The sequence below is a fragment of the Suillus subalutaceus genome (assembly GCF_016647625.1).
Source record: "Suillus subalutaceus strain FC151 chromosome Unknown DFJ58scaffold_33, whole genome shotgun sequence".
In the NCBI taxonomy this organism is placed as follows: domain Eukaryota; kingdom Fungi; phylum Basidiomycota; class Agaricomycetes; order Boletales; family Suillaceae; genus Suillus; species Suillus subalutaceus.
Window position 1 is genome coordinate 120,618 of NW_024540282.1, and position 23,544 is coordinate 144,161.

A 23,544-nucleotide genomic window follows, 5' to 3' on the forward strand; every position below is an offset into this window, starting at 1 on the left:
ACAACTCACTTTGTGCGCATTGTTGGCATCGTGTGTCTAAGTCGTCGTCGTCTGTTGTTCAGCGCAGGTGGGTCCGGTAAATGATTCCGAGTGTGAATGCGAGGTGTGCAGTGTGGAGAGCAAGCCTGCTACATACCTGGAGATCAGAGGTTCCTGGAGCGATGACAAGTCACACCATGCATCAAACGCTGCCAGGTCTTGGTCCAGTAACCCTTAAGTTACATTTCGCCTCGCAAAAACATCATGCTCGACCTGTAATTACTTTTGCTTAATCATGGTTCGTGTGATTAAGGCGTTAAAAATGATCCTCACCTGATTTGACAAACCAGTTGAGAAGTTGCAGTACAGATCAGTGAACGTCAACTCTGGCACAGGTAAACACGCAATGCTGAACTCACAGCCTTTGATCCATAGTTTGGTGGCTTCAGAGACGGTTTCAAATACCATGAGGCGGCAGTCGGCAGCGCTAATGAGACGGCAGGGGTCAGTGGGGCTTTCGGTGGGGCGCACAGAGGGCTTGAGTTTGTGGTAGAAGAAATCGTTGAAGGTTTCTGGTGTAATGAACTAGGATCAGACAAGGGAGTACAGGTATGCACAGGGGGTAAAGGGAAGGACATACTAAAAGAACTTATTGGAATAACATACCTCAAGGGCAGCGTAGCAGTCTCTACGAGCGACGAGATGATCGCAGATGAATGATACAGACTCTTTTTCTGCAATGTTTCGTCAAGAAACCAAATGTAGAGTTTTGCAGCAGACAAACATCATAGACAAGTCCCTGCGATAGGGTTGCGTGGAGGATGGGGGCACCTGGTGGTGCAGGGCTGAGAGCAGCAGTAGCAGTAGAAGAAGGGGGGGAAGTGGGGTGCAGATCTGTGGTGGTCAGAGAGTTGGCAAGCCGTTGTTGGGACGGGAGAGGGCTTACGCACAAGGCAGATACACGTCATTCCCCCCGATCAATGATGTCGAAGTTGATACCCTTATCGGGACTTTGGATGACATCACTGCTTTGATGTCGATCAAATTGACATCAAAGTTGATACCCTTATCGGGACTTTGGATGACATCACTGCTTTGAGTGCATCAAAGGCTCCTGGTGCAAAGACTGGGACCGTTGGGAGGCCGAACAGTGCAGCATTCAACACATTCAGGAGCACGGATACATGTGGACATACTGGAGGGGGAGATGCTGCTTCTGACACGGAGCTGCTCACTGTACATCAAAACACGATTACCAGCCTGAGAAACACTAGAGGTAAGTCAGAAAATGTTAATTTATTCTGAGCTGAAGGTTTACGATCAACATACTCGAACACAAAGTCGGTGGAGTTGGACCAGTTTAACCAGCCCTCGTCTCCGAGGCCAACCAGGTGACAGTAGCCCCTCTGTTTCGGCAATGTCCTTGAATGCGGTTGATCTCAAACGTGTCTAAAACAACTGCTGATACAAGGAAATGGTGGCAATGGAGTAAACTCACGAGGTAGAAGGATCGCCAACAATGGAGATGTTGATGTCTCCACGGATGTGCATGCCCTCGGCTGTTAGCTTGTGGACACCGCCTGCGAGCTGCAAAAGAAGGCCTTGTTGATAGTGGACGCTATACTCTCCACCAGCCAGGAGTACAGTGGCTCAAAAAACTGTCCGCATGTTTTGACATTTTTCACTATCTATGATATTGTGTGAGAATGAACAAATTCCTCAAGGACATACTTATACCACATTGTAGTATGGCTTCAGGGCTTTTATTTGAGCCCTACACCGTGGGAATCGGCGGAGATATGGTGGAGATATAAGGCTTATAAAATGATGACTCATGTGGACAGTTTTTTGAGTGTATATTAAAACTATATAAATCATTATTTATGACACCATAAAAATCATGCCACTATTATATAAATTATAAAGTGGTGTCATTATGTTATTTTATGACTATATCTAACTATATAAACCAGAATATCTCATGTATCATAGTCATAATCACCATGAAAGCCATCTCCTCTGCTCAAAGAGATAATATCCTCTCTCTGTCTTATGCTGGCCTCTCTGCTCGCCAAATTTCCTCTAGAACTGGAATATGCAAGTCCACTGTGGCCAAGTTCATCAAAGAAAGCCACCCAGACAAGGAAAACTCTTGTGGAGGACGTCCATCCAAGCTTACCTCTACTGACAAAAGGGCTATTATCCAACATATCACTACAGGAAAGGCTGATAATGCTGTCCAAGCCACCCATTATATCAATTCCACCATCACTACCCCCTGTCTCTTCACAAACTGTGAGGAATGTTCTCAAGGCAGCTCATCTCAAGGCAGTAACAAAGAAGAAAAAGCCTCTTCTCTCCATCAAACATAGGCAGAGAAGACTAGCCTTTGCCTTAGCTCATCAACACTGGACTGTAGAGGACTGGAAGCATGTTATATGGTCAGATGAGACCAAAATCAATAGGATTGGGTCAGATGGGAAGGTGTATGTATGGAAAAAGAAGGGAGATGGCCTAACAGACAGAGAGGTTAATGGGACTGTCAAGTTTGGAGGAGGTTCTTTGATGGTATGGGGCTGTATGGGATGGAATGGTGTGGGAATGCTTGCTGAGGTTGAGGAGAAGATGAATGCTGAGCAGTATGTGGACATTTTAAATGACCACTTGCTGCCTAGCTTGGCAGAATCAGGGATTGATGAAGAAGATATCATTTTCCAACAGGATAATGATCCCAAGCACACATCCAGAAGAGCTAGGGAATGGTTTGAAGAACATAACATCAATGTTCTTGACTGGCCAGCACAGTCTCCTGATGTCAATGTCATTGAACATCTCTGGGGAACACTCAAGAAAAAGCTTCAAGCCTATGAAAACCCCCCTAAAGGAGTATGGGAGCTTTGGGAGAGAGTAGCAGTGGAATGGGGGAAGATCACAGCTGAGGATTGCCAGAAATTAATTGAGAGTATGCCTAGAAGGATAGAGGCAGTAATTAAAGCCAAGGGAGGTCATACAAAATACTAGAATACCTGGTTATTACTGTAAAATACTTGAGTCAAAAAAACTGTCCGCATGAGTCACCATTTTGTGAGCCTTGTATCTCCACCATATCTCCACCGATTCCCACGGTGTAGGGCTCAAATGAAAGCCCTGACGCCATACTACAATGTGGTATAAGCATGTTTTTGAGGCATTTGTTTGTTCTCACACAATATTATAGATAGTGAAAAATGCCAAAACATACGGACGGTTTTTTGAGCCACTGTATATGCGATCTGAGTCGATCATGCTCTTGAGCTCGTCAAACTCGGGCTCGGTCAGCGAACATAGGAATGATGTACTTTCAGTACCTCTCGGACAGTGCGTGATTAGCGTGAAGATCTGTGTGAAGCAAAAGTCAGCTATTAAAGATTAGATGCGCTTGGGGGGGGGGAACGAGGGTAATGATTGAAAATGGTCTATGATAAACACAAAACTAGAACAATTGTAAGATCAAGTAGGAATCAATAAAACTGAGTACAAAGAGTAAATGAACATCACGGAGAATAGATAGTGGCAGTGTTGTCAATATTGTCACACTCATACTTGGCAATAGCCTTGAGAAGAGCATCATGGACGTGACTGTCACCTGTAATGTTGTCATTGTCAGGGAGCATGCGCTCATCGTCAGAGTCACAGTCGTCCAACACCATCTGGTATTCCATCTCCTTTTGGGATGCCGCCCAACCTTTAGTAAAGTTGAGTCGTTCTTTTTTCAGGAGGAACTTGACAATCTGCAGGGCCTCCATCAGCACTGGGGCGATGCGATTCCGTTTCTTGGTGTTGGTTTCACTACTTGATGAGAAGACCCATTCGCACGGAACAGCGGAGGCCTGCACGGGTAGATAGTCCATCACGATAGTGAATAGAGTTGGAAAAACTGTCTCAGAAATTTGTCTGACCCATGGTGTTCAATGACGAGAGGTTTAATTTGAGGAGACTCGCACTCACCTGCCAAAATCCAAGGATATTTGTCCCCTTGCTGCTGAGAGGAGCCGTGTTGTACACTCTGAACTCCTGTTCGACTGTTTGGGGGCCCCCATCAACAATCGCTAGCAAGTTCACATCAGGAAGTCCATAGCGACATGAGCCTAGCGAGCGTGGCTGCTGTTGTGGCACTGGAGGCCCAACAACTTCAGTGGGTTTCAATGCCGCTCTCTTGGCGCGCATCTAGGAAATATTAAATGATTAATTCAAACTTCAAACAGTAACATTGATAGATTAAACGTACCAACTCAAGTATGAACAACTTGGCAGCGCTACTTTGGGCTTCACTCCAATGCTTTTGAACCCACGACATCCGGATGGCAGGATTGAGGACTACAAAGTCATGTGAGAAATCAAATACCATCAACAATTCGCCAGACTCACACATTGAGACTGCATATGAGTCTGTAGCAGCCATTCGGTCATCATACTTGTCAGCCCAGATGAGGCCTATCGCGATGAGAGGTGCGCAGTGTGGAATAAGTGTCACCATCTTCTCCCACCGAATGATTAGTTCTTCAAAAGCTGGTACGGCATGACTCAGCACAGGAGTACTTTTGCTCGACATTATTTGCTGAGTGGCGTTGACCTGCACCAAACTAGTCTGGTGCATGGCTGACTAACATTCTCATAAGAAGCCTGGCCCAGGAAAAGGACTTGCTTCTTTCTCCTCATTCTTCTGCAAACCTGGTTTACAGGAATGAATATTTTTGGGGATTTATTCTTGGATTCAGTTTCATTTCATTTGGCTTAAAAATGACTCAGCATGAACTTCTCACATGTCAGGTAACTGTGAAAATTATTTCCCACACAAGTTGTCCTGCGGGAACGTGCAGGAAACCCTAAATACAAAGCACCACACCAGTTTGGCCCCTAACAGAAAATGTAATAAACAAACATAAACATAACACATGGACTGGTACCTTACATAATCAGTGTCCAGACCTTTTCTGCTTTGTCATGAGAAATCACATGACTAACAAGTCAAGATGACTCATCTATATACCCAAGTGACTCAACCATCTAAAGTGACTCCCAATGATTCAACTTGATTCAGTATGACTCACACTAGCTTATATGACTCAGTTTAACTGGAGATGACTTGACAGGAACCTTAAAGTACTGGTAGCATAGCCCTTAAATTTTGTCTATATAACAGCCCCTTCTCTCTCAATAAGGGTGTGTTTTTATCCCCCAGTTCTTGAGTGTGAAGTGTGACTATAGCCAAACAACAGTGAAGAGCTGTTGAAGATTGGTGAAGGTACTCTTCTGTGAGACATCATTAGTGTGAGCTCTATACGCTAGCGACAGACTAGCTCAGTAATGCGTCAAGACAATACTAACATTGAGAAGTACCTAGCGACAGACTAGCTAGTAGGGTACGTCAGTAACAAGTAAATACAATGTGATGGATAGCATACCTCAGTAATGCGTCAAGACAATACTGAGGTATTCGGACGGTGCGAGAGGACCTAAATACGTGCCATAAGTGCTTAGCTAAGAAGGTCCGGGGGATCGTCATGCGGAAGTATCATATGGTGCGAAGTCAAGAAGACGGAAGTATCATATGGTGCGAGGTCAAGAAGTTATGGTGTCGATGGTGGATCAAGATGAGTAGCAAGAACATACGAGAAAGGTAAGGAAGTGAACAACAATGTCCAACACACCCCCTCACCGAGACACCAGTTGAAGGTTATCACGGTGCGCAACAAACAGAGGGCGAGGGAGAGCTTTTGTCAGGATGTCTGCGATGTTTCGGTGTGAGGGCAGCCAGTAGGGCAGGAAGACGCCGTTCTCGATATGCTCACGGATGAAGTGATAGTGAATGTCGATATGTTTAGAACGGATGTGATTCTTTGCTTCCTTCGAAAGGGAGATGGCACCTGTATTGTCCATGTACAGGAGGATGGGAAGGGACAATGAGACGTGTAGCGCCGTGAACAAGGATTTAATCCAGATACCCTCCTGTATGGTGTGTGTCATGGCCATATACTCGGCCTCGGTGGATGACAATGTGTGAGTGGTCTGCTTCTTGGACACATGAGCAATCAGTCCACCAGCGAAGAACCAGGCATAGCCAGAGATGGAGAGTCTGTCCTCAGGTGAGCTCGCCCAGTCAGCGTCACAATACCCACGTAGGCCCTCATCAGCCCTGCCATCTCCATAATGAGATCTATAATTGATGGTACCACTCAGGTAATGAAGGAGGCGTTTAGCGGCAGCGTAAAAGCGGGGTGATGGCTGTGCATTGTGTTGGGCGAGAGCATTGACAGCATAGGCAATGTCCGCTCTGGTGCAGACGGCGAGGTACAAAAGCTCTCCCACAATCTTACGGTAGCGAGTGGGGAGATTGGCAATGTCGTCGTAAGCATCTGTGTCAAGGCCGAACGGGTGCTTGGCATCAAGAGGAAGATGGACGGGATTACAATCTAGGAGGTCGTATTCGTCGAGGAGGTAGGATATATATTCTCCCTGGTGCATCCAAAGCTGACGGGTAGAGCGCTCTCGCTCAAACTGAATCCCCAGGAATCGCCGGATTGGCCCAAGGTCCTTAATGCCGAATCGTTGAGCTATACGGCCCTTGACATACTGCAAAAAGGGCTTAGAGTTCGAAGTCCCCATGCCGTCATCGACGTGCCAGCCCACAATGCAAAGGATATGGCCAGAGGATGGAGTGGTTTTGTCGTAAATGAACACTGCATGATCTACAGCGCAGCGTGTGAACCCGAGCTCCAGCATGACAGCACGAACCTGCTCATACCACTCCATGGCCGACTGCTTCAGACCGTAAATGGTTCTGAGCATGAGCCAAACCAGGAGCGTCCAATCCCCCTCCTCAAACCCTTTAGGCTGCCTCATGTATATTTCTTCCTTCAAGATCCCCCAAAGGAACGCGCGCCTCGCATCGAACGTGTCGAGCTCCCAATCATTGCGACAAGCCAGAGCCGCTATGAATCTGACTGAGGCTGTCTTGATAATGGGTGCAAAGGTGGCGCTGTAGTCGATGCCGGGGATCTGTGAGAAGCCCTGGGCGACGAGCCGAGCTTTGTAAGTGGATCCTCCTTTGTTATCCTCCTTAAACTCAAGTACCCAGCGGTTGCCGATGGCCTTACGTCCTGCTGGAAGGGTGGTGACTTTGTACACCTGCATCTCCTTCATCGTCACTAACTCGGCCTTCATAGCAGCGAGCCAACGCTCATGGTCTGGGTGCTTCATGGCCTCATCGTAAGTAGCGGGAGGGACTGACATGTCGTACTCAGGGCTGGATGGATCACGTTTGTGGTTGCTCCGGATGGCCACATTAGTCTGTTCCTCGATGACGAGGTTAGTCATCACCTCTGGAACATCCGTGTTTGATTCCACATCAGCGATGTCTTCAGGGATGGCATCAAGCGCTGAAGACTTTACCGGCACCCCCTCACTTGTTGCTTCTTCGACTTTCTCCGAGCGGGCAATGCGAAGTGCCTGAAGACGAGCTTTTGCTGTGGCCATCTCTTCCGCATAAGAGTGGCCGGCCGCTGTAAGGACACGAGAACAGGAAGAATGACGTGGTGGAGCTGGAGCTGGTGAGAGTGCAGGTGTAGGATGGGATGGAGCAGATGGAGCAGGTGGAGGAATAAGCAGAGATGAAGGTGGGTCCTGGTCAGAGTCTGAGTCCGAGTTGCAAGTGTGACTTATGGAAGGGAGGTTTTCATCGAAAATGACGTCCCTGGCAGTGAAGAATGCACCGGTTCCCTGGTCTCAAAGGCGATAACCTTTCATACCGTCTGGGTAGCCCATAAAGATGGCATGGCGCGAGTGTGGGCCTAGTTTTGTCTGCAGTTCAGACGGGATTCGGGCAAAGCATTTGGCACCGAATACATGGAGGTGTGACAGGTCTGGTTTGCGCCCATTGACTACCTCATATGGGGTGGTACCTGGTGGCAGTGAAGTGGACTCACTGCGGTTCCACAGGTAACAGACTGTGAGAGCTGCTTCTCCCCACAAGTTAGAAGGTAAACCGGCGGCTTCAAGCATGGCAAAGAGGCGTCCTTCCACTGTGCGAATGGCGCGCTCTGCTTTACCATTCTGTTGGTGAGCATATGGGGCAGACAACTGACGAGTGATGCCACTGGTTTCCAGGGCCTGTGTGAATGCAGTCCCGATTAACTCGCCACTGTTATCAGAACGGAATACCTTGACCTTCTGACTCGCGCAGTTCTCCCAACGTTTCCTGACGATCTCCCAAGCTTCGAGGGCCTGGTCTTTGGTTGCAAGTAACTGCAAGCTCAAAAGATTGCTGTGGTCGTCGAGGAATATTATGAAGTGAAGTTTTCCATGTGGCGTGGCGACAGGAAACGGACCGCAGAGGTCAGAATGAATAAGGTCGAGGACGTGTTTTGCGCATGGTGTCTTGGAAGGTGGGTATGGTTTGTGTGGGTGTTTTGCCATAATGCAGGGTTCACATGTGTGAAGCGGGTAGGTGGTGTCAACCTTTGCGCCAGTGGAGAATAAAGGGAGCCGTTTAACGGCCTCGCCTCCAGGGTGGCCCAAACGCGCATGCCATAAGTCCCAGGACAATGGTACCTTCGCGAATGCAGAAAAATTGGCATGCGGTGATGAAGTGGAAGGGGGAATGAAGCGCAGGTCTAAAAATACGAGTTTCCCCACCAAAGGAACTGAGCCAAGGTCATTGCCATGGTAAACGAGTTGACAGCACGAGGGTGATGGTAAGTAATGAATCGCCCAACCTTTATCTACCATGTGCCCGACTGATAGCAGATTAATCAAGGCGCCGGGAGTGTGAAGGCAGTCACTAAAGCGAATCCGCTGTATGCGGTTGTTTATAGTGAGTTTGGCGACACAGTCTCCGTGTCCGGAGGTAGCTAAAGTTCCATGATTGGCAGTCTTGACCTTTACTTTGGACTTGGTGTTGTACGTCCAGAAGTACGACCTATCTGTTATAAGATTTGATGTCGTCCCAGAGTCCAAGATGGTGGACAAGGCCTGACTGGCAATACACGCCATGTTCTCCTCGTTTGGTACAGCGTCCGGGTTGAGCTCTTCAATAGCAGCTGAGGACCATTCACGATGGTGAGTGGTTGTTGTCATGAGAGCCGTCGTCTCTGGGGTGGAAGATGAGGTAGGTGTTGTAGGGGTGGAAGGTTTCGACTCAGTGGCTGAAGCTGCCACATCCTTCCTCTTTCCTCCGCGTTCTCCTCGTCCTCCCCATGGGGACTTCCCTTCCATGCCACCCCCTTGCTGCATGCAATGATCGCGGTCATACATCATCGATCATGGCAGTCCAGCGCATACTGGGTTTTCACAGGCCACCCCCTTGGGGTTGTGCTTGTGGATGCGTATACCGGTAGCAGGGTTGCTTCTTCGCTCGGTCAAGGGAATGCTAGTGGCGTTGGCATACTCGGAGCCGGGGCGTGCTCCCATGCGCTGATGACCGCGTTGACGATTAGCTTCTTCAGTGAAGGAGGTTGCGACTTCTTTGAACGTGAGTTTCGCTACGGTAGCGGATGTGGACGACGTTGTCGCTGACGGCTGTTTGTAGTGAGCCATTGTCAGGCTTCGAAATACGACCCACTGAGGGGTATCAGGTAGACCATTGAGGAGCATCCAGATGCTATCATCATCTGTGAAGGTGACTCCCATTTCTGCAAAGCGACGACGGCCGTTTTTGAATACTCCTAGGTAACGAGAAGCATCATCTGCGTCCTTCAGTTTCTCACAAAATAGTAGGGTGCGTAGTTCAAATTGGGAGGTGACGTCGAGATGGGCGAAACATTTGGAGAGTGTGTCCCACTGCTCTCGAGCTGTGACCTTCTCGCCGAGCATGTTTTGAACAACTGGTGAGAGTCTTCTTCCAATAACTGCCTTCATCTGCGCGTCCTCCTTAATCCATTCCTTTATAAGGACAAGCTCAGAGGCTGTCGGTTGGCCTGCAGTGGCGGGAGTGGGCATGACACTGGCAAACTCGGCGATGTTCGCTAGGGTTCGTTCTGTTGCTACAGTGATTCCACAAACCCTCTCCGGCAAGCGCTAGTTCTACTGCGTGCCTCCAACTCGGATAATTGTCTGAGCTGGTCAGTTCTGGAATATGGTCAAATTTCCCCATGACTGCGCTTTGCGACAGATGAGAGTTGTTTGTTGCATTTAGCCGTTAGATAAACGTGAGTCTTTCGCGTCGCGTATGATTTCTGTGCCTCTAGAGCACAGGGCTCATAACCTATACGCTAGCGACAGACTAGCTCAGTAATGCGTCAAGACAATACTAACATTGAGAAGTACCTAGCGACAGACTAGCTAGTAGGGTACGTCAGTAACAAGTAAATACAATGTGATGGATAGCATACCTCAGTAATGCGTCAAGACAATACTGAGGTATTCGGACGGTGCGAGAGGACCTAAATACGTGCCATAAGTGCTTAGCTAAGAAGGTCCGGGGGATCGTCGTGCGGAAGTATCATATGGTGCGAAGTCAAGAAGACGGAAGTATCATATGGTGCGAGGTCAAGAAGTTATGGTGTCGATGGTGGATCAAGATGAGTAGCAAGAACATACGAGAAAGGTAAGGAAGTGAACAACAACATCCAACAAGCTCATCATCCTCCACAACCACCAAGCCTGGTACTGCCTCCATTTGTTTGTTTTTCCACATTCTTCTTTTATTTTCCTGCAACTTTTGTGTTGTCTCCTTAGTCCACCTAAGACTTTGCATAGCTTAGCGGGGGGGAGCTTTGAAGTTGATAATTGTGTGCTCGACCACACACATCTGAGTAGTGGTACTGAGCTAGGGTTTCATTGCCATACGGCTTTAGTTATTGAAAGGGGACTTGGTGCCGAACACCAAGGACATCCGTTCCTGTTTTCTGTTTAATAGTCAAAGCGAGTTCCTTGACAGCAGGTTCAATAGTACTGAAAGTTCTTTGAGCATTGACTAGTCCTGACCAGTGATCCTACCTGTTTGCATTGTGGGAGTGACCATTGTAGCTTCACACGAATCTTTGTAGTAAGATTGCCATTGGGCATCTTTTTGGTACAAGAAGGTATACTTGTTTCTTTTGTTGTTTCCTGTTGTCCAGGCATTGTTGGATTGATCACTCACATTACTGACCTCACAAGGCACCTTCTACTGACAGTGGCTTAGGTATTGCTAATCAGCCACCCATGAACGACCATGTTATCAGTCATTGGTATTTGTCTGAATTGCTGACCGTGGAGATATTTGGTTTTATAGGTGTTTATCTATAGATCATCTATCTAAGAAGACAGCGTGCGGCACCTAATATAAAATAGTAAGTGGATCACGATTCTTGAATACACCAATACTGACCTCTAAAATGACCTTGAGGTCCTCCAGGAAATGCCACTGCATTGGGGTCAACTTCTTCGCCGGAAGGGACTGTTGGAGGTACCTATTGAGGGGCTGGGCGACTATAAGACCATGACAAGATGTTTAATTAGGGGAGCTTTACCTTGCGGAGGGTCCGTAAACGGTGTGAAAGAGTAATAGCGACTAGGCTGGTTAGAAACTAGCGCTACTTATCCAAATAGGCGCGAGTGTAATATTCGACCCAAGAGGACTGCTATTGAAGCAACTCCCTTCAAATACGCAAGGGTAGTGATGATGCGAAGGGCTGATAACCTATAGCGACCTAAGACCAAAAACCAATGAGTAGCGCTGTAGCGATCAGTGACTAGCGACAAGTGAGTTCCGACAGAGAAACGTGCGTATAAGTAAGTAGCACTATGCGAGTTGTCCTATGCGATAGTGCTATGCGACGTCCGACTAGCGACAGCGAGAAGAAATCAAAAGAAGGGAAAGCAAGGGATAAGGTATGATAGCACAAGTGGAATGCCTGATAGCGACTAGATTATAGCTTGACTACCGACAGCGATCCCGATGTTTGCGAAGATCAAACTTATAAAGGAACTTTAGCGACGCGCACTCGAAACAAGTCAAGCGACACGCGATCAGAGAGATTGGCAAGAGCGGAATCGATTGCACCAAAAACTAGGATATAGCGACTAAAGTGACTTTGATACCAGCAAAGGTCCGGGGAAGGGAAGTACTGTACTGTATGTGTGACGGGTCATTTTATCATACTGCATAAAAGTTCAGGAATGTGTAGGTGAGAATAGTAGCGACACTGATGGAGGCACGATGTAGCGACAGGTAATAAGACATGCAGTGCAGCGGGACATGAGGATGCATGTAATAAGACCTGCAACTGATGAGTAGCGACGTTTAATGAAAAATAACGCACCAGTGGAGGTAGGTGGACATAGGCAGGACATGGGAGGACGGAATACCTAGGCGTCGGGCCGGACAGTGCGCTATGGGAGAAAAGCGGTTCCAAAGCGGATAGCTTGGGAGCTGAATAGCGCTGGTGACTAGCGCTTTACTCTTTTCCTCAAGGTAAGGCAAATTGTGCCTATGACACTCATACGCGCCTAGCGCTGGTATGATTGTCACAACGGTTCAGCATAATGTAGGCTGAATCCCATCGCATGGCTTCATCCAGCAGAAGTTCGACAACTGGGAGCGGCCTGGGATTGCCTTCGTCATCCTTGTACCAATTTTTCTCATTCCCCCTAACGATCATGTCCTTGAAACCTTCACGTTGTTTATTGGACCTGCGGATCATGCGGATAGCATCTCTGGCGCGTTCGAGAGCCATGGTTTGTAAGGCTGCGACATAGTCCACCTTCTGGATGATTGTGCCATCTACAACCCAACTGTCGCCCATGTGTGTATAGTCAGCCGTGTGGTAGTCATGGAGGATATGCTGCACGCATATGTTAATTATGTGTGGGAAACATGGAATTTGGTGAGCGGTTGGATGAAAAATTACATCACGTTCGCTCAGCAAGGATGACAGCTCCTTCATGCAAGTGCCATTATTGCCGGCATTGTCTGAAGTAAAGTGCCCCGTCTAGGCGAAATCAGAGTATGCCACATGGTAAAAGGAAGCACTTACCTTCTCTGTTACCTCAGCATGATCAAGAAGCTTGACCATCTCGCCTGCTAGCAATACTCCAGTATGACTGCCAGGGATGTGATGGAAGGCAATTAGCTGTTAAGACCGTAGCTCAAGGGTTAACGGATCTGAAGGGCTTGGCCTCAGCTCGTGCGCTGTGCCCCTTACCCAAGTATGTGCCCTTAATTTCAGATTGAAGTCCAGATGGAATCCAACGAAATCCGAAGGACTTCCGGAAGCTGGCTACTCTAGTAGAGTGCTAGAGGACTTCCGGATGAGTGCAAGAAACTTCCGGAGGAGTATAGGAAACTCCAGAGGAGTTTCATCCACTGTATTAGATCCAAAGGTAAGACTTCCCAAGGTAAGTTCCCTAGATAGAAACACATAGAGGATAGGCTGCAAGGGACAGAGTCCAAAGCAGGATAGGATAGGAGGAGTGGTCCGAAGGACAGGACGTCTGGAGGTCCGAAGGTTAAGGTGTCCGAAGGTTAAGACGTTAAGACATCCGAAGGTTGCGTCGTCCGAAGGCTACGACATCCGAAGGTCCGAAGGTTACGACATCCGAAGGTCCGAAGGTTTACGAGGACCGGAGGAGTGGACAGGATTAGGACAGGAGGGGAAAGGTTACTATGGACAAGGTCCGGAGTAGAAACAAACAGAGGTAGACTACACTATGGTAGAGTCGGATAGACGGGGTTTAGACAGAAGTCCCGGAAAGACAGGAAGTGCCGGAAAGGCAAAACTCCGGTCTAGGGAATCAATCCCTAGACTTCAGAACAGAGACATAGGGGACAAATCCGAAGGTCCGGATTTCTGGCCTAGGGAATCCATCCCTAGGCCTTTGATGGAAATGCAGAACTCAGATGGACCAAAGTCCGAGACAAGAATGAGTGAAGTCTAATGTGGAAGAGCAAAGTCTAAGATGTGAGAGAGCAAGTCTATGTTGATATTTGAACTAAGGAAACTTTACAGGAGTTGTACAGATCTTTATATACTGGAAGGGATCCGAGAGGATCGGTAAGCCGAACACAAATGCTATGTACAAGCATGTGGAAACATATTAGTAAGTATGAATGGAACATAAGTAAATGAACTCGGATATGAACAGAGTACAAGGATCAATAAGCAAGACGGAAACTGAGATAACCGAAGTCCGGAGTCAAGGGGATTACCATAAGGAGATAGACGCTGATTTAAGGTTTGGGCTTCGGATATGAGTATAGATCGGATCCGGAGGTCTAGAGATATCGGATGAAGTGTCTGGATATTGGATGAGCAGATCCGGAGATCTAGGTGAATACGAGACTAGGATATGGATCATGGATATAGACCGGTAGTCTAGGGAAGGTAGAGTCTGAGATGGAATGAGCTCGGATCCGATAGGACCAAGGGTGGATGAAGCAGGCTTAGCTGCAGAGGTCCGAAGGTATTGATATATGGATGTACGAAGGTGTACGGATCCAAACCGATAGTGGACTGGAGGACTGAAGGCATGGATAAGGGTATGGAGTCATGGATAAGGGTATGGAGGTCCGGATGTGCATCCGGAAGGCGTGGGAACATCATCGGACGAAGGTCCGGAATACGGGATATGACATTAGTGCTGCCTTCAGGACAAGCACTAACAAATGTTTCTCTCTGGCAATCCAGTGGGCCATTACAGCCATGTATGGAAGGAGATTAGTATTCGACCAGAGGTCAGACGTAAATGAGATCTTGCCGAGTGCTCTCTGAAAGATGTAAGATTCTGTGAGTCTCGACAATTGTGTGCTTACCGCAAGGTCGCACTTCAGAGCTCCAAAATATTCGTCGAATGCTTCAAGTATCAATTTGCAAATTTTAGTCCGATGGAAAATATCTGTGTCTTGAAGCTCGGGCCACAGAATACAGAGCAATCGTCAAAATTCAGGGCCCTCGACGACATTAATCGCCTGAAGATAATTAAGAACAAAAATATGTAGAGAGCAAACGACACACCTGGTCATCGGCGACTATGAATTTTACAAGCTGGCAATGCAGTTCATTCAGTGAGAAAACAGGTAATACCTTGTCCTGAAGTCCCGAAGTTCCTGGGAGTGAGCCGCTAACTCCATGATTGGGGGGGGGGACCAAGTGAGCTGATCATTTTCATTGGATCCTTCAGTGCTTGAACGATACCTCCCAACGTCCAGCCACCTTCAATAGCTTCTTTCAAGGCTGGTATGTATATGGGCCACTGGTTGTGTTCTAACGCTTTGATGTAACACTGGGTGTGAACTTGAAAAAGGTGTTTGCAACGGGTTGAAGTTCCAGTGCTCGTGCTGTATGTGGTGATAATATATTCCAGGTCTCCTTCACGAAGTTCTCTGGTGAAATCGGTAAGAAAAATCAAGGACTTGTAGACCCAATACTTACTCACAAAGTTTGCAGACTTGGCACTTATTGCTGGTGTCATCCCTGAAAAAGTGAACCGAATCTTGTGCAGATTTGGTCCACTTTCCTCGACCACCTGTAGCATATGGGTCAGTTTGGGCGGTATCTGTGGTTGCTTGAAGCGGGCTAGGTGCTGCTCCATCTTCATCCTCATCACCAGAAACATCGAGGTTGAAACATTCTCCCTCATCTGTTGTGCGACTTGGACCAGCGTGAGTTGGAATGTTGGGTGGGGGGGTCGACGGGTGATATGAAGGGTGGTAGCATTTGCTGATGCTAACATGGTAGTGGGAACGCGGGCGATGGCGGGAGCAATAGCGGGAATAGCAGGGATGGGAGCGGGGATAGTCGGGGTGATAGCAGGGATAGCAGGAGTGATGTGGAAAGCGGGGGCAGCAATAATTGGGATGGGGTCGACAGTAGGAAGGGGTTCAGCAGCCGTGGGCGCCACAACAACTCAGGGCCTGCTCTGCCCACGTCGGCGAGGAGGCATGTTGAGGATGGGAATCTAACCATACAATTTGCTGTCTATATAAAGTGAGTGCTGGGTCCAGAGTGCAGGGCATCAGCAAAATTTCCCGCATGCGGCACGCTGGGCACATGTTGTATGATAAATTGCAGCACCCGAATTAGGGGCAGAACAAGGGCCAGTGTTGCCATCTATCTGTGATCAATGAATGAGAAGAGGTGGATAAGGTCAAGACCGACCATCTTTAGAAAGTGAGATCATCACCCGCCACATCAGGCTGTACCAAATCGTGATCTCCATAAACTGGGGGTGGACAACCGGGATTGGATGGCAAGCTCACATCACGCTATCGCGCAAAAGGGTGAGCATTGAGTTAAAAGAAAATTCTCACTTGATAGAAGTACGTACCTGAAGTGACTTGGCTCCAGAGGCTCCTAAATTTCAATCAGATGGATATTGATTAACACCCACCCACGGCTAAATACATGAATTAAACACAGACTTCAGCACAACACTTCCAAATGGCAGCGAGAGGGCAGCGATGTGATGACGAAAGGTCCCAAACATGGCACAGTTGTATGGTATGTGCATGGAGCCAGATGGCCCGATCTCTATTAACAAATGACATTAGTATACTCTCCGAGCCATGGGGGCTTCAAAACACTGCACAGTGCGCAATCAATCGAGTGAAATGAAATACCTTCATCGATCGCCTGATCAATTGAATTCTGACTCTATATCGCGATGCGATAAAGTCACCTGGTGAAAAGGGAGCGGTATGTTGGTCAATGTCCCTGCAGGAGCACCATGGAAGTGTCAATCTCCGGGTTCATGAAGGTTATGCAGCTTGAGGGCCTGCACAGCATGTTGATGGGGAAAAAGATAGCACGAAGCTCATACTGTGAGACTCAGGAAATTCAAAAGGGAGAATGATTCTGATTGGCTATTTAGTAATGTAGTATGCACACTGCTTCGACCCTACAATTGGTACGGTATACACATTGATGTAAAGATAAGAATTATGTATATCGTCAATGCTGTCACGATCTAGCGACCAGTCCCTTTTTCCGGCGTGATATTGGACTTTTTTCACAGAACGAGGGGCCATTACGTGGGCGTAAGCTTGCAGACAACATGAGCTTCATTTCACAAGTCGGAACATGAACAGATACTCACATATGAGTTGATCTGAAAGGAGGTTTGGCCTTTGGCAGACATGGGGTCACCGCCGCGGCCACCAAACATTCATCGGATAATAGAGGGGGGTGTCACAACCCTTATGACGAATTAATGCAGGGGCAGAGACTAGGACTCAAACAAGGATATCACAACAAGAGAAATGGAGAATAGCAGGTACGTCTTGGATTGCTAGCAATGAGCTAATACACAAGAGGTTTGAACTGAAGAACTACTGACTACAACGAGCTACCTATATACATATATTGAAACGGAGAATGAATCTGAGTATGAACTAGCTAGCCAATCATTAAATAGAAAGGAATCGTACAATGTTTACATAATAGAATGTTCTGGAAATGAGTCACGTGATACTATCTAATCTTATCTTATCTAATCGCAATCATAGAATACATCTTCATCATCGATCATCGGAGATATTTGAGTAGTGGGCGCTAATGGAATAGAGGAATTCGGGTTAGGGTTTGTGAAGGTTATAGGTACAGACGCTGGTTTGGGCGCTTGTGATGGGCGCTTATTGGGTGTCTTACGAGTATTCAAGAAAGAATAATGATGTGTATTTGGAACTTGTGACAGGGGGACATGTGAAGGAATTGTTGGACTGGCTGAAATCCAGCGAGTATGTTGTTGGTACAGGAAGTGTGGTACGGATACCATGGAGCAATGAACGGAGATGATCATAGTCTGGATCCTCTGAGAATGCGAGAGAGCGTGCATAGATAAGCATAGTCGCGAATTCAACAGGAATTCCACGACATACAGTGGCTCAAAAAACTGTCCGCATGTTTTAACATTTTTCACTATCTATGATATTATGTGAGAATGAACAAATTCCTCAAGGACATACTTATACCACATTGTAGTATGGCTTCAGGGCTTTTATTTGAGCCCTACACCGTGGGAATCGGCGGAGATATGGTGGAGATATAAGGCTTATAAAATGATGACTCATGTGGACAGTTTTTTGAGTGTATATTAAAACTATATAAATCATTATTTATGACACCATAAAAATCATGCCACTATTATATAAATTATAAAGTGGTGTCATTATGTTATTTTATGACTATATCTAACTATATAAACCAGAATATCTCATGTATCATAGTCATAATCACCATGAAAGCCATCTCCTCTGCTCAAAGAGATAATATCCTCTCTAAATATATCAACATATACGTGAGTGACTCGAGATCATCATGACGACCTGGCTCGACTCCTAAGTGATTGTTGATGGAAGCGAATGCGGGAGTGCCAGTGAGACATCAATTCTGGCGAAATGGTACATGGAGTCTGGTTGAGGTGTCGCAGTATTCCTTCGCGATACCGAAATCGATGATAAAGACGGTGTGCCTCAAATCATGGAGACCCACAGTGATATTCTGTGGTTTGATATCACCATGGACATAGTTGTGTGAGTGGATGTACTCGAGACATGAGAGCTGTGAATGGGTTAGCCTATCTGCGACAACCCTACTACAAACTGACTGACCAGCTGGTCCGCTAAGTTTACCACAGTCTGAAGGGCAAATTTTCGATTGTGCAGGAAGAGATCATGCAGCGATGGCCCAAGGAGGTCAAGGACCAAAGCGTGATATGTTGACTCTCTACCGAACCATAGGGCGCGGGGAATTCCAACTCCACCTTCAAGTTGTTTCAAAATATCGTATTCACGCTGCACGGAAGATGACCCGTCGATGATTGGTTCAAGTTTAATAGCGACTACATCATCCGTGATGATGTTTCGTGCATGGCACACGACAGCTAGATAGTGGGGCCCATATGTTGACTTTGAATAAAAATTTAATAGGCATGTGAACAACATACCGTATGATCCCGATCCCAAAACATCGCCCAGCCTAAATCTGCCATCAACTCGAATGGGGACCTTATTCATGATATAAGAGTAGCAAAAATACAACAGTGAATCAATGAATGGAAACGAGAGAAAGTGAGAACTTCCAGCAGCCACGTTTGCAACCCAGCTTGAGCTGGTTGGAGCTGGCTCAAGCCGTGGTCCTTAACCTCTTGGGTTTTAGCTGGTTTCAACTTAGTTCGTGTGATTAGCAAACTGCATCAAATTCGCAGCAGTGGCTCAGTTTGCACAGGGACAGCCAAATACCAGTAAACGGGGCAAAGCCGAGCCCGAACGGGCCGGGACCGAGCTACGGCATTACTAGGAACAGCTGGAGAACAAGTATTAGAATATGCTCAATAGGCCTACCAAATTAAAATTTTAAAATCAACGCTGTGGAGCCTTGCCCAAGATGAAATATTGTGCAAGTGTACCCCAAATGAGTGATTTTTCACCCAGATCCCACCAACCTATCAAAATAGAAACTGCAACATATGTAAAACACACCATTCCGAATCTACTCCAGGCGTCTCTATGTCAATAGAACAGCACCACAGCGTGCTATTCACGATAGCATAAGTGTAGCATTTGAAATAACTGCCAATTCACAACATGCATTTTGCCAATCAGGATAAAATTAGGGAGCTCTACGATAATACCAGTAGTGTTTCGACGGAGGACCTATCATATTCGTGCATGGTATACTCGTAGCCAAGGGCATAAAAAACTTACGTGCGGTTGTAAGACACATTGTATAACAAGACAAGATAAACAAACAGCGAGAAGAGGAGATAGCAGATAAAAAAATCAATCGGAAAGCCGGCCAGGGCAAAGATATGGGACCAAGAATGAAGTTAATGAGAGGAGGAATCGGGCAATGTTCGCCTAAAGAGTCCATGTAGTCGATATGAATGCCGGGGATATAATGCACAAATGGCGGAAAAGAAAAGAAAAAGGCAAATTACAACTCAGAATTCTTTCCCGGTCATCAGTGCGTAGTCACCAACAGTTGTCAATTGGACTTACTTTGGAAAGAGGCAGGGAAACACATACAGCGACCCTACGATCGCTATGCAAACACCTCAGTCACAGTCCGTCGCCTCTCCCGCCTTTGCGAAGGTATAGTGACGGTGCGTGACTGAGGACCCCCATTGTCACCTTCCCTTTCGTCACGAATGCTGTCCAATGACATACGAGCTGCTCGTACACCAAGCGTCCGCCGGCGAGTATCTCGCTCCGTCTCTGAACCGGAAAGTGGAGAACGGACTTGAGCAGGCGAAGGCGCCGGAGGAACGTCTGTGTCTTCTTCAGTGTTAGAAGAGGACGTAATGGCCTTCCTTCGTGCCTCGTCTCGTATGTGCTGTTGTTGTAGCGCAGATAGTGATACTTCAGAAGGACGCGAGAAGGTTACAGATGAACGAACAGAGTCTTTGGAGTCGACGCGGGATAGAGGGAAAGTTGAGTTTTCAGGGGAGTTGGATACCGTATGAGTAGTTACAGCGGTTGTCGTATTGGCGAACGGCAGGGGAAGCCCTCGGATAGTAGCGGTGGATGTGGCAGATGGTTTGCGATGGTTGCTTTTGTCCAGCAAACTGCTCGTCGACCTACCCATAAGCGATTCAGAAGGTAAGGTGGGAAGAGGAGGGGGGGATAGCAAGAGATGGAAGTGGTTTTTGTTGGCCCGCAGGCACACCCCGAGCGGCAGGTGTTGGTGAAGGCTCATACTCCAGGGAAAGATCAATGATATCAGATGAGATATTATGAGAAGCGAGTGCATTTGACGTCATTTGATGATCACGTTGTTCTCGCGGTTGTTGTGAAAAGCCTACGCGTGGCAGACAGCGGCAGCGGAGGGAGAGTAAGGGAATTGCGTGATGAGGAGGGCTGATCCTGATCTGGATCACGGTCTCTTGACGAAGGCGGACGTGCGGCAACTCCTTCACCGTGGCCAGTTAGCCTTCTAGACAAGTCAGCAGTGGGGGCAGAAGGCTCCCAACTCCGTCTTGACTCCGCACTCCTCCTTCCATCCTGTCGACTTCTATTACTGCTCCTATCTATTTCGGGTGTTCGGCGGGAAACGTCATCACCAAGGCCGCTTCTCGAGTGCTGTGGTCCGGGATCGTTCAAAGCACCAGCGGATGCCTCCTTCACAATTTTGCCGACTCCAAGCAAAAACCCCTGTGATCGTTCGGACGACTTCGTCGCTCACACGCAGGCTCTCGCGATACTCCCCTCCCACCCTCCTCCAAATTTCACCCGTGGGTATCTCGCCCGATCTCTCATCATCCATTTCGGCGTCAATCTGCTGTTCCAGCGCTCGATTTGTACCCGTTCTCAACAACGCATTCAACTTCTCGGAAGCAAGAACGATGGTCTCTGCGCTGCGGAACAGATCTGACACAGACGCAGACTGATTTGGCAGACGGGACAAATTGTTCTCGAACATCGTCAAAGACTCAAGCATGAGTTTAGTATGCTCCGCAGTCTGTTGGTGACTGTGGAGACTGGAAACCGACCCATTCCCAAGAGGGTGTCATTGTAGTATGACGTCGAGTGAGTGTCCCACTACGTGATCTGTCTGGTGGTGTTGGTGCTGCTGGGGCTTGTTGAGGAAGCGGACGGACACCAGGCGATGCTCCCGAAGGTTGTCGCTCGATGCCCGAGTATTGCCGTCTAGAGCGGAGCAAAAATGCTGTGCCCCGTCCAGCACTTCCATCCTCCCCATGATAGAACTCTGCCATCGAGGTCGCTGGCCTTGAGGAAGCTGTGCGCCCCCCTCTCGAATCTCGTTCAACCAAAAGTGAAGATGATGCTCTGCTCGGATCTGACGATAGGTGTGACCTTGTGGAGGGACCTGCACCTTCACCAAGTCGCGCGCTACTCGAGCCGCTTGCCGACCTCCTGTCATCAGTCGCTCTATCGTCGTCCTCCCCACTCGACGGTTCGACGGGTATTAGAGCCAGACGTCCGTGCGCGACGTAAAGACACATGCGAGTCATTGCTGTGCGCAAAGACGTCATCGTTGGCCTGGGTCCCGTTCCGCATACCTATGCCAGCAGCACGTAGGCCTTCACCAACCAGCCGTCCTCCAGCTCCCAGGGTGCTTTCGGCGCTGCCACCGCGTTGTGTTTGTTTGCGACCAGAATCTGGAAGGCCAGAGACATCGTCCGATAGCCAACGCGTTTGGTGACGGCGTGTCAGCTCGCGAACGGTTGATGAACGGTTGACACGAGAGCCGCGCGGCGAGTATTGAGGATTGGGATTTGCGTATGAAGAGGTCCTGTTAGAGGTGTTGGCATTGCCATCCTGATGCGAGCTGTGATGTGGTGTCATAGGCTCAAGGGAAGTCTGTGAAGTCTGCCTGTCAGCGGGAGTCAAGGAAACAACAATAAATTGTGTTACCCTGCCATCCAAAGTACGGACTCTATCACCGTCTCTAAACTCCCTTGGGAGCGGGTTGCCGCGAACGTCGGTTAGCGCTACCTGTACCTGTTGGACTCCGTCGTGAAGATGCCACGGCAGCTAGCGCAGCGCTCGTCACGTCGTAAGATGCGTCATCTCTGGGCACAGATAGTGCACTGGCGATAGATACTCGTTTCCGAGGAGTATGCGAGGGGGCAGGAGAAGATTGTCGAGATCTAACCGGTGAAGCGGGAGCAGATGTGCGGCGCTCTCTTGTGCTAGTGCGCGGAGGAGGCGTTGATGAACGTTCTGGAGATGAAGAGCCATACGAGCGAGAGTTGGAATGCGAAACTAGTGTACGAGGGGAGTTGGAGCACGCTGACTTTCGCGTTCTGTTTCAGAACCAGAAAGTGCTCTATCATACTGTCTTGTCATAGGGGCAGAATGGCGAGTGGGAATGGAGGAAATTCGGGAGGCTGCAGAAGAGGAAGATGAGGAGGGAGGATGGCATGGATGGGAGGAAGCGGGGATCGAGATTGCACGGGAATTTGCACGGGAATTTGCAGAAGAAGGAGTGCTTAGATGGGAAAAGGAAGAAAGTTTGTTCAAAGCCTGTGTTAAGAATCAAAAGTAGCAGCCCAGATAGCATAATTCCAAGTATAAAACGTGGAAAGTCGCGAGGACGAAAAAGTGAGGTTAGAGTTGTTGCAATTCAATTTGTAAACAATACATACAACACGGCAAGTTACCAAGGGCAGGCTCCAATTAGAATGAGCGTCAAGGAACCAAAGGAGCACGTACCATGCGGTTGCGCTCAGCAAGGCTTTTAACTCGTTGCAAGGCCACGAGGTTCTCGTTTGGGACTCTTTACTGCATGACTGCGGTCAAGGCGAGCGGTGTCATCTCTTCATTTGAATAATCATTTTCGTCGTCGTCATCGTCGTCAATATTTCTGGAAGATTTTGAGGGTGTGGGTGGGTGTGTCTAGTTACGGTGGGTCATGTTTACGCTGCTGGCATACGAGCAGGTCGCTGGCGTAGACTGCCCGCGGTTGCACTCTTGTTGTCACCTGTTGAACCGCTTCCCGTTGAATTGGTTTGCGGGTGGTGAAGGAAGACAAGATGAACTTGACACTGCAATTGGGCTTTCTGGAGGCTCAGGAATGTCAGGAATGATCTGCTCCTTGGGGTAGTAACGATCCCAGGAAGATGGCGGACAAAGGACGCCTCGAAGAA

The 23,544-nt window shown here is 48.0% G+C and overlaps 3 protein-coding genes across 3 annotated transcripts; all 3 read right to left on the reverse strand.

Moving 5' to 3' along the window:
* Window positions 1–258: 258 nt before the first annotated feature.
* DFJ58DRAFT_726167 (uncharacterized protein) lies at window positions 259–1,002 on the reverse strand (the record flags this gene model as incomplete). Its single annotated transcript, XM_041385331.1, has 4 exons — window positions 259–551; window positions 620–713; window positions 764–873; window positions 930–1,002. The coding sequence occupies 4 exons, from the start codon at window positions 1,000–1,002 to the stop codon at window positions 259–261; spliced, it is 570 nt and encodes a 189-aa protein (XP_041245576.1).
* Window positions 1,003–8,286: 7,284 nt separating this feature from the next.
* DFJ58DRAFT_658037 (uncharacterized protein) lies at window positions 8,287–8,745 on the reverse strand (the record flags this gene model as incomplete). Its single annotated transcript, XM_041382010.1, has 1 exon — window positions 8,287–8,745. A coding segment is annotated over one exon (459 nt), but the record flags the coding sequence as incomplete, so codon positions are not given.
* Window positions 8,746–19,524: 10,779 nt separating this feature from the next.
* On the reverse strand, window positions 19,525–23,049 carry DFJ58DRAFT_779683 (uncharacterized protein). Its single transcript, XM_041389703.1, is given in 9 exon segments — window positions 19,525–19,883; window positions 19,934–20,511; window positions 20,706–21,085; window positions 21,105–21,392; window positions 21,424–21,821; window positions 21,856–22,255; window positions 22,310–22,341; window positions 22,376–22,660; window positions 22,687–23,049. The coding sequence occupies 8 exon segments, from the start codon at window positions 22,742–22,744 to the stop codon at window positions 19,977–19,979; spliced, it is 2,376 nt and encodes a 791-aa protein (XP_041245578.1). The 5' UTR covers window positions 22,745–23,049; the 3' UTR covers window positions 19,525–19,883; window positions 19,934–19,976.
* Window positions 23,050–23,544: the final 495 nt, after the last annotated feature.

Bases quoted from the DNA above. Each gene is read 5' to 3' on its own strand.
- DFJ58DRAFT_779683 (XM_041389703.1), bottom strand. From the start codon at position 22,744: ATGACAAGACAGTATGATAGAGCACTTTCTGGTTCTGAAACAGAACGC. The intron at 22,661-22,686 runs GTGCTCCAACTC...CTCGTACACTAG, and splicing joins AACAGAACGCGAAAGTCAGC to TTTCGCATTCCAACTCTCGC. The intron at 22,256-22,309 runs GTAACACAATTT...CAGACTTCACAG, and splicing joins TCCGTACTTTGGATGGCAGG to ACTTCCCTTGAGCCTATGAC.